This window comes from Solanum lycopersicum, chromosome 10, assembly GCF_036512215.1.
Source record: "Solanum lycopersicum chromosome 10, SLM_r2.1".
Classification (NCBI taxonomy): domain Eukaryota; kingdom Viridiplantae; phylum Streptophyta; class Magnoliopsida; order Solanales; family Solanaceae; genus Solanum; species Solanum lycopersicum.
Genome location: NC_090809.1, coordinates 4,831,941 through 4,842,909, shown reverse-complemented (window position 1 = coordinate 4,842,909; position 10,969 = coordinate 4,831,941). Strand labels below are relative to the sequence as shown.

The window sequence follows — 10,969 nt, the reverse complement described above, 5'->3', positions numbered from 1 at the left end:
ATTAATTTAATATTTAAATTAAAAAAATAAGTTAATCAAAAACTGTACAAAAAAATAAATTCTAATTTTTGCATATAAATACGATGAAGAAAAATATTAGTCAAAATTATTATCGTTCGACTCCAAAAAAGGAAATTATAATAATTAAAAGTGAACGAAAATAATATTGAGGGAAAATTTCAACTATACCATTTGATTGTGCGATTAAATTTATGTATTTTGTCTCATGAAAAGAAATCTCTATTGTGATATTTCGTCTCAAATGTAATTATATTATTATGTTTTCTGTAGTGGAAAATTTGGCTAGATACGATAGAAGCAAGGTTGGACTTAATAAATGGAAGAGGCATCAATCAAGTATATATGTGTATGGAGAAGCTAGTGTAATTGTGGACCACTTAGCCAAAATGAGTACGAGCTAGATATGTCTTTAAAATATTTATCGATATTAAATTTAATAATAATTAATTAATACTAATTAAAATATTTAACATTTTTTCATAATATATATATATATATATATATATATATATATATTTTGCGATTAAAAATTATTTTTATCATAATAATTTAATATTTATGCTTTTGAAAGAGACAGAATGAATACTATGTTGCGTAGGCTAGTCTCCTTGTCTAACGACTCTTAATTAGATAGAATAAATAAATTTTGTATTACCAAAAAAAAATGTAGGTTATTTATTTAAACAATCTTTATTATTTCAGAGAGAGAGATATTTGGATCATTTTTTTTTCCAAGAGAATGTATCAAAATAAGTTCTTTAATATACAAATGCACATTTGATCAGGTCTTGATGTTGATTTTAAATATCAGATGAAAAAAAAAGAAAGAGAAACTATATAAACAGTTCATAAAATCTGAATTAATTACATTTTTATATTCCAATTTAAGTAATTCAAAAAATATTTATTTTCTCAAAAAAAAAAAGAGTTCATGCCCTCGTTCATTAGGGTTGATAAATCAGTTAAGACGTAATTGATATTATATATGTCCATGATTACTTGTTCACTTTTGAAATGATACACTAATTAAGAAAACAATGATTTACATAGTGAGTTTACCATTTACCCTATTAATTATGAATTGGACGAATTAAAAACTTAAGATTTCATTTTTCAAAGTAATTAATTAAAGGTATAATAGAAAAAAAGAATTTGTTCTTTCTTGATTTGTCAAAATGAACAAGTAACTAGGGACAAAAAAATATATATATGAACAAGTAATTATGGACAGTGAGAGACTGCTAAATCAGTATATCTATAATGATTTTGTATCAGTAAAGTAAAAATTAGTTGGAGAATATGTAATATAGGGGAAAAACTCAAATATGTCATTAAACTTTCAGAAAAGGTTCATTGATCTCATCAGTTAAAAGTTTGACTTATTTATCCCATTAATGTTAAAAGAAAGGTCATTCATGCCATTATTTTTTAACAATGGTTTTGCAAAAACAGTTTTGACACGTGATCAATTATAATTCGATCACGTCATCATTTTTTTAATTAAAAAAATATAAAAAAATCAATTTTATTCAGAATTTTAATTTTTTTATTAAAAAATTGATGGCGCGTCCAATTGTAGTTCGGCCACGTTATCAATTTTTTTAGTTAAAACAAAGTCAAAAAAATTAAATTCAATTTTTTTTCAGAACTATTATTTTTGAATAAAAAAATTAATGATGTGGCCGAATTACAATTGGACACATGTCAAAAATTGTTTTGCAAAATCACTTTTAAAAAATAATGGCATGAATGACCTTTTCTTTAATATTAATGACATAAATAAACCAAACTTTTAACACTTTTTCTTTAACATTAATGACATAAATGAATCAAAATTTTACTGACATAAATAAATTTCTTTTGAAAGTTCAATAACATATTTGAGCTTTTTCCTTACAATATAATTATTTAATGGAGAATATATAATATAATTATTTAATGAGGTATGAATAAAAGTATATTTTTATAATTATTTTATTTTTATAAAGTATTTGTTTAATTTTTTTTAAAAAACAACTTTTAATAAATCCAATAATAAGGTCCATTTGGACTTTTTATTAACACTTTTGCAGTCTTGGTGTTGATCCGTCTGTTACCGTGTTGTTCAACTAGTGGTTGACTTTGACAAAAAGCCAAAACAAACCTACTTTTTGACGTTAAGCTCCTTCCCAGAAAATAAAATATAAAATATTTATTTTCGAAAAATCCTCCATTCAAACCTTAAAAGAATCTGATTGTATATTATTTTTTATTTGATATCAATAAAGGAATAATATATGGCTAAATTGAATATGTATTATTTCATTCATTTTGATTTGTTTGACTTTTTTCTTAATTTATTTAAGTAAAATAAATTTTTGCTTTGTAATTATTTTTTAATTTTAATCTTTTATATGATATATTTAAAATTAAAAAATTAAAAATATTTTGTATATTTAATATATCTTTAAATTAAAATCATAAAATTTCATATTAAATTAAAATAGATCAAACAAATTAAAAAACATAACCGAATATCTGCTAAAGAAAAGTCAAATTTGGATTGCAGGCAAAGATAATAATTAAGCTGGAGACGTTTGATGATTGCTAGGCTGTCATTAATTACAATCAAGAAAAGGGACCAAAAGGATTTTTCCTATGTTTAATTAATGATTGTTCATAAATACTTATTTAATTACCCAAAATTGGAGTTAAACGTCAAAAGATTTTTGTATATTTTATTTCTTCATAATTCACCTTTTATTTTGTGTTTTCTTTTATTTTTGATCTATTATTCGATATTAATATTAAAGTATAAATTAATTTAAATTCAAATTATATAAAATCAATTTAAGAAATAAATGCTTCTTAATTAATTAATATATATATATATATATATATATATGTATTATCTATAACTCGAATTTAAGATATTTAATTAAGTAATCCACCATTTTGTTAGTTGACAAAAACTTTTGATTGTACTACTAATTTTAGGGGTTCCTATATATTTTTTTTCTTCTATTATGAATCTTTTTACGTGCCATGAGATAATTTCTAGGACATTTGGTTAAGGTTAAAAAATAATATTTATTGCAGTAATAAAAGTCAAAATACATCTAGAATGGTAAGAAATATATACTCCCCTATACCTAAGAAAGTATATTATATATATAATAAAAGAAATAATTGCATGATCTGGTTAATAAATTACTTTAACTTTTTTTCATTTAATATTTAATATTTGTGTAAGAGTTTGATTAATTGAATAAATTTGCCTTTTATATTTATCCATTATACTCAGAACTTCTTTTAAATTTACATTGTACAATTTGGTAGTTCTTTTTAATCATCTTTTGTTTAATTTAGGTGTTTTATTTGTTTTTAGTTTGGTTTTTATAAATATACAAAAGAAATGTCACTTTTCATGTTCTATTTTTAAAATTATTTTGATATAACTAAAATTATAAAATTAAAAATATATTCTAATATATATTAAGCATAATTTTAACTTAAGATAATAAATTTAAATATATTATAATTTTAAAAATCAAATATATTGATAATCTCTTAAACTAATCCTAAACAAATGGAAGCAATAAGCTTTGAGCCAGATTGAGGGCCAGTAGGCAAGGGGAACAAGTTGATCGACTAATAAATATTTTTTGCGTAGATTTTTATCCAAAGTTCCCATTAAAACAATTTTTGCAAATAGAAATGTTGTTCAAATTACATAAGTTTGAGGTGTTCTTCAATTTATTTATGAAATTTTCAAATAAATAAATTTTATTTTTTTAAAAAAAAAACTTAAAAGATATATCTATTCATGATTAAAGTTTAAAAATTTAAATCTCCAAAGTTTTATCATGCCACATAAATAGTAATCTTTATCCTAATTTATATGACATAGTTTATATTTTGAATGTCAAACAATAATCTTTTTTATCGCAATTTATTCATATATCCTTTTAAATATTTTAATTTATGCATTCTTATAGCTTAAAATATTTTTTATGTAATTTATAATTATGTAACTTACAAAAATCTCATCAATTAATTAGTACCTAATTACCTTCCTTCCCTTCCCTTTTCATTATCACGAAATTTTACTTCAATTTGAACTTCACATACAAGTATTTATCATGTACAGACATCTAAAATACATAAAGTTAATTTGATATAATTTGTTCAAGGTACACAGTATTCAAGCGGATTCATATGTATTTGAATCTCTCACTTATTTCATTCGTCTCTGTATCTGATCTTTTACATATATTTAGTATTCACATGTATAAATTCTCTCACTCCTGTCTCTTTTTATTTTAATATATTTAATAGCAACATATATGTATCTGAATAAAATTATTATTATCGGTGAAATAATATTTATTTATTTCAAAATATAAAAGAAAATAATAACTTGAGAAAATATTCAATATCTGTCGTACTGTATTTATTGACTTGACTGAGTAGCAAACTGGCAACCCAATAGTGGCCCCACACAGCTTAGCAAAAATCAAACACCCCAACAACTACTACTGCTTACCCGCCATTTCTTTTCTATTCATTAACCATGAAAAGTCCAAATACCCAATTTTCCGGTGGTGGCCGGAGGTCTAGTTCCGGCGCCGTATCTATGTCTTCCAGCTCTGTCGGTTCACGTACATCCGATCGTCTTCCTCATTCACCTAGCACATCTACTTACTCCTCAACAACTACTACAATTTCTCAAAAGTCAAATTCCGGCAGGAATCCGGTCATAATCGCCGTCAAATCCGTCGTAGAAGCTTTTGCGTCATGTTTTACTCCGCCGGAGCCTAAATCTTCGAGTACTAATTTTGGTGATTCCGATTCGTTTAAAGCTCCTTCAGGTATGTTGAGATTTTTGCTTATACACCGACACCTGAACATGATTTTTTTCATTAAGGGATTTTGAAAATATGAAGAAGTAGATTACGAAGAAGTTAATGGTATTCAACCTATACTATATGTATATAGAAATGATGATTTTCATTAGAAAAAGAATATGATATACACAATCTATTTTACTTGGAAGTCTCTGCATCTATGTGGTTTTGAAGCTTATTGACCCAATAATTTCATCGATTCAGGCAATTTGGGTTCAGCCATGAACAAAGATAGTGTTGGTGATTACAAATTACAGGTGAAAATAAAATATTAAAATGCCACAACAGATAGATCCAGTTTAAGCAATATGTTCATGTGCATCCATTATTTTTGCCTTTGAATTAAACAATGTATAACAACAATAATAATATACCCATTAAAATTCCACTAAGTGGCGTCTAAAGAGGGTAGACTGTACGTAGACTTTATCACTATCTTGTGGCTTGTGGAGGTAGAGAGATTGTTTTCAAAACACCTTGGCTCGAGTGCATCAAACCCAAGTAAAAAAGGAAGAAAACCAGAGTTTAAGAATTGTAATCTTTTTGTTTCAATTTGTTTGTCTGGTTTTGATTTGACATAAAAATTTAAAGAAAGTAAAAAAGACTTTTGAATTAGAATATATTAAAATGTCATTTTAATCATTTGGTCTTAAACATATCATGTTTAAAGTTAAAATTAAGGAGTTGTCAAAAAAGAAAAGAGACATTCTTTTTGAAGACTAAAAAGCAAGTAAGAAAAACGAGTTGAAACAGTCGGAGTAGAAAATTTCAATATGCATCATGTACATATGATAAATATTGGCTACACCTCTGACTTTCTACACCATGCATTAGCTTTTTACCATTTGGATGTTGAGGACTGTGCTTTGAGTTGAGAGGAAAACAATGCATTTCACATATTGGATTTATTTTATCATTAGTTGATAGCACTACAGTAAATTAGATGGAGGTACGCGAATGTTTTTGACTTCCAAGTTCAATTCCACATTGTTTCGTCATGCAGAGTTTCAGTGTTTCTCATAGCAAGAATACAGAACTTGACTTCCTAATATTCAATATAAAGGTATTATTAACTCATCAGAAGCATAGAAGTGAGATTAAAATGGACCATAGGGTATCTTACGAAGTGATGAGGTGAGATTCGAATAGACCGTAGGGTTTTCGAGAAGTGATGAAGTGAGATTAGAATAGACCATAGGGTATCTCATGAAGTGATGAAGTGAGCATTTTGCTTGAAAATTTATAAAAGATTTTCTTGTTCAAGTGTAAGACCAACCTAAGTTCGAAATTGGATGCTTAGTTTTGGTTGGAGGGATTGAGGTTTATTTATGTTACAATATATTGAACATTAATCATGTGATGCCTTCGAGAACAAAACCTTGTAGGCACAAGTTGATGGAGCTTTTTCATCATAGTTGTAGATGTACACATTAACATTAAATTTATCAAATATGAACGAGTACAGTGGTACTTGTATACATTGACTTAATCTTGTATGTATAATGTAACTTTTCACTGAACGGCGGTATAGATGAACCGTTTGCCCCTTACCTAGCTCCGACCATGCATTAACAACAGAAAAAGAATATGTTTTACACAATCATCTCACCCAAAAGATAATTACATGCAACTGTTCAATGTTCAAAACAATCAGGAAAATACTTGATAAGAAGTTTAAGAAGATGGAACAAACTTTTGAATCTTGTGGTCTTAAACTAAAGATATGTAGATTATACCAAAATCTCTATCTTGTGGTCTTAAACATGCCATGTAGAAAGTTAGAATTAAACCGTTGTCAAAAAAGGAAAGAGAGATTCTATTTGAAACAAACTAAAAAGACTAAAAAGGAAAGTAAGACAAATAAATTGAAACAAAAGGAGTAGAAACTTCCAATATGTATCACGTATATGATAAATATTGCCTACACCTCTGTCAATCTACAACATGCATTAGCTTTTTACCATTTGGATGTTGAGGCTGTGCCTTGAGTGGAAATGGAAGTAATGCATTTCACATATTTGATTCATTTTATCATTAGTTGATAGCACTATACTACAGTAAATTAGATGGAGCTACAAGATTGTGTTTGACTTCCAAGTTCCATTTCACATTGATCGGTTATGCAGAGTTAGTATGTTTGTCACAGCAAGAATACAAAACTTGACTTCCTTATATTCAATTTAAAGATTAATTTTTACTCCATCAAACATATAGAAGTGAGAGTATCTCGAGACGTTATGAAGCGAAACGATTTGTTTATAAATGTTCAAAAGATTTTCTTGTTGAAGTGTAAGACCAAGCTTAGTTCGAAATTGGATGCTTAGCTTTGATTGGAAGAAAATTAAGCCAATTCCTCTATATCTGCTTTAGCGATCTCCTCCCTAGCAATCTCCATTTGACTTCGTCCATTTGAGAATCAGAGAAGAGTAGAAATAATAGTAATCGATTTCTGAACTTCATCTGGAGGCATTACGTGAGTACATTTTGTTTGTCTTTCCCTTTTTCTTTTGCTTGGGATTTCAGCTGGGATTTATTACTGCAAAAGTTTTCCTTGTTTCATAAGTTTTTCTTAGTTAGTTTCGTTCTTAAATACCCCGTTGATGTTAAATATTTGTTTTGTAATGAAAATTGAACGATATAATTTCTATACAGTCTTGAAATGGAATTTGCTGTTTCCCTTAATTCCACTAGCTAAAAGACTGCTAATACTCCGGTTAGTTTGTATTCCATTTGATAAGAAAAGGAAGGTCACTAATTACTTCCAAAAGATTCTTCACATTTTAGTTGGTTGGAAATTTTCAGTTGCATCTGATGGCGGAAGGAAGAAGAGACACAGTAGCAGTAGCAGTAGAGGTCGAAGCATCTATGGCAGTGAAAATAATTCAACTCACACAAAAGAGGCAGGGAGTATTAAATTCAACATGGAAGATATCTATAAGGCCACAAAGAACTTTTCCCCAAGCCTTAAAATTGGTCAAGGAGGTTTCGGGATAGTTTACAAGGGTTGCCTAACGGATGGAACAGTTGTTGCAATCAAACGCGCCAAAAAGGTACACTTATTTACTTATTAATAATATCAAGCTTGTTCCTGTTTAGGTTCAAGAACTTGAACATGTTAAAAATCTGGCAAGAGTACTTAACTGCCTTGTATTTGCAGAATATACATGATAAACACTCGGGAGCTGAATTTCGAAGCGAGGTTCGAACTTTAGAAAAAATAGAACATCTAAATTTAGTAAAGTTTTATGGGTTCTTGGAGCATGGAGAAGAAAAGATTTTGGTTGTTGAGTATGTCTCTAATGGAACTCTTAGGGAACACTTGGATAGTAAGTTCTTGATCTTGCTTCTGAGTTTTCATTTACCATCAATTTTTTGCTCTAGCATTCACAATTGCGGGTTTCAATGCTTATTTATAATGCTGATGTCATTTAACAATGCAGGTGTTGATGGAAATGTTCTTGATTTCGCGTCAAGACTAGACATTGGAATAGATGTAGGACATGCAATTACATATTTGCATATGTATACAGGTACAAGTGAATTATGTGCATTACAGTCTTTCTTGAATTCTTGGCTTATTTATCTAGGATTTCTCTGTTCTTCCGATATATCATAAAAAGAAAAGGGTGCTTTGGATGCAGATCACCCTATTATCCATCGAGACATCAAGTCTTCTAATATTCTCCTCACTGAAAACCTTCGAGCTAAGGTGGCCGATTTTGGTTTTGCAAGGCTAGCAGCTGACACTGAGTCAGGAGCCACACATGTTTCTACCCAAGTTAAAGGGACTGCAGGCTACTTAGACCCTGAATACCTAAGTACCTATCAACTTACTGAGAAGAGTGATGTCTATTCATTCGGTGTTTTACTTGTGGAACTTGTTACGGGAAGGCGGCCTATCGAGCCAAAGAAAGAAATTAAAGAGCGCATTACTGCAAGATGGGTATGCTTCTTTCCTAAATATTTAACTTTTATGCATAAGTACTACAAAAGGATTTTGTATACTATCAAATCACCTAAAAAAATCGTCCATAAATAGTGATGGTTAGTGACATGAAAAATAAGACAAGTAATCTGCTACCTCAGTTGCCCGGATTCTTTACTTTCAGTGTTGTACCCGTGTCAATAAGATCAATGTGGGTGTGGGATCCGTACCGGATTCGTCAATCGATTTTTGGTACTTTTACTAAAATCGACAGAGAAATTCGGGACACATACCTATGATTTCTGAAATCAAAACAAAAGCTAAGGTAAATTTAGAGAAAATGGAATGTGCTTGTAGATAGAAACTTTTATGTGATGCCTTTTACTTTTATCTCTTTTTGGGATTCTCCTCTTGATCAATATTTTCTCCTCGTAAGTTCTCCACATCATGTGTCACAATTTAGACATATAACTATATTTTTAGATATTTAAATCATTTAATTTATTTTTAATCGAATTACCCCACTCATACTCCCGAATTTTAAAATTTAGATCATAAAGGATCCGACTTCTAGATCCATACTCCTATCAGAGACCTGCACCAAAGTCCTAGCAACTTAGTCTGCTACAATATGTTAAACTACATTGGTAGTGTAAAAAGAATTCACACTGTCACTGTATATAAGTTAGGTTATTTTCATAATGTCAGTACAAGATACTATGATTGTATTTAATCTCCACAGTTCCTATTTCTTGCAATCTTTGATTGACGGATGAATCACAAAGTTATATCTTGTAGTAAATGAATTCTTAAAACCATTCTTACTGTCCCTTCTTTTTTGATAGGCTTATATTTGTCAAGATTTTGTTGAATGCCTCTCAAAGTGAGAGTCTTCCCATTATATAGAGAGTATACACATTACACATCCTCGAAGATCTGTTATTCCTATCACTAAAGATCAGCTGTTCAATCCCTCTAAATCTGTCACTCAAATCCCTCCAAGTCCGCTATTCTATCACGATACTATTCTCTATGATTACAACAAAAAATTTGTATAATTACACTTATTTACAACACTATATTCATTAATAGATACAATCATTCTCTATTAATTCATCATGCTAACAATATGTTCACCAAAGAAGTGTGTTGACAAAAGCTGGTTTATATACAGGCAATGAAGAAGTTCACCAGTGGAGATGCAATCTTAACTTTGGATCCAAGGTTAGAAAGATCTGCTGCAAATAGTTTGGCCATGGAAAAAATTTATGAACTAGCTTTGCAATGTTTGGCTCCTCATCGACAGAACCGGCCTACCATGAGAAAATGTGCCGAGATTCTATGGAGCATCCGCAAGAATTACAGAGAACTAGCAGGCTGAAATACCCTCTCTCTCTCGATTCACGGGCACCCTGATTGAAGAGTGAAAAGAATGTATGTGTTTTTGTGATGTATGTACACATAAAAGGCAAGTTGCAGGGAATGTATTTCTGATGATGAGATTTTGGTCTGATGGGATAGTTGCATTGATATTGGAATGTATAGGGAGAAATGAGTACATTGTAATTAATGGAAATCTGGGCTTTTGGCAAAGAATTGTGAAGGGGCAACTGTCTATATATCATTGGCTTGTAAGTTGTATGTATGTAGTGATTTATTTGAGAAGGAATATCAATATAACATTTTTTGGGTGTCTTTCTTAGAAATTGTATGTATGAGAAAGTACTTGAAATGTATTTCCTCCATTTTCCTTTCGATTTTAAAGTTTGAGCTAATATTTCACACTATGAGTTTTGATATTATAAATCCAGGTTATGATTAACTAGAATAACACCTCGTTTGGATGGTTGTTACCTATTGTAATGTATTGTATTGTTAGTTTAAATATCATGTTTATTTCATTTGGTAGTTTAATTTTAATTGTTTTGTATTATTTAAATTCGTTGTTAGGTAACGACGAAAAGCCTCGTTTTATGTAATGACCAATTTCGTGTGATTGAACTGTTATGTTAATATTTTCTTTTCATTTTGTCTTTATTTATTGTATTTAATAATCTTATTTTATTCTTTACCCACCTCTTTATAGTAGCTCTACTCCGTTGTTGATGTGACATAATAACTTAGGTAAGTTGTAACG

At 29.2% G+C, this 10,969-nt stretch overlaps 1 protein-coding gene across 2 annotated transcripts; it reads left to right on the top strand.

The window, feature by feature from the left end:
- The first annotated feature begins 4,298 nt into the window (after window positions 1-4,298).
- LOC101255141 (calmodulin-binding receptor-like cytoplasmic kinase 2) lies at window positions 4,299-10,596 on the top strand. 2 transcript variants are annotated; one of them, XM_004248005.5, is made up of 6 exons: window positions 4,299-4,871; window positions 7,710-7,957; window positions 8,065-8,233; window positions 8,348-8,437; window positions 8,549-8,850; window positions 10,007-10,596. In XM_004248005.5, exons 1-6 carry the CDS (start codon window positions 4,574-4,576, stop codon window positions 10,211-10,213), a joined length of 1,314 nt encoding a protein of 437 aa, XP_004248053.1. In that variant the 5' UTR covers window positions 4,299-4,573; the 3' UTR covers window positions 10,214-10,596. The 2 variants fall into 2 exon arrangements, with proteins under 2 accessions (XP_004248053.1, XP_004248052.1); XM_004248004.5 differs by having other exon boundaries at window positions 4,464-4,871; window positions 8,065-8,437.
- Window positions 10,597-10,969: the final 373 nt, after the last annotated feature.

What these genes read in the sequence shown, in the direction of transcription:
- LOC101255141 (XM_004248004.5), top strand. Translation starts at nt 4,574, where the DNA reads ATGAAAAGTCCAAATACCCAATTTTCCGGTGGTGGCCGGAGGTCTAGT. An exon ending in TTCGTTTAAAGCTCCTTCAG is followed by an intron (nt 4,872 to 7,709) that starts GTATGTTGAGAT and finishes GGAAATTTTCAG; the next exon opens with TTGCATCTGATGGCGGAAGG. An exon ending in CAATCAAACGCGCCAAAAAG is followed by an intron (nt 7,958 to 8,064) that starts GTACACTTATTT and finishes TTGTATTTGCAG; the next exon opens with AATATACATGATAAACACTC.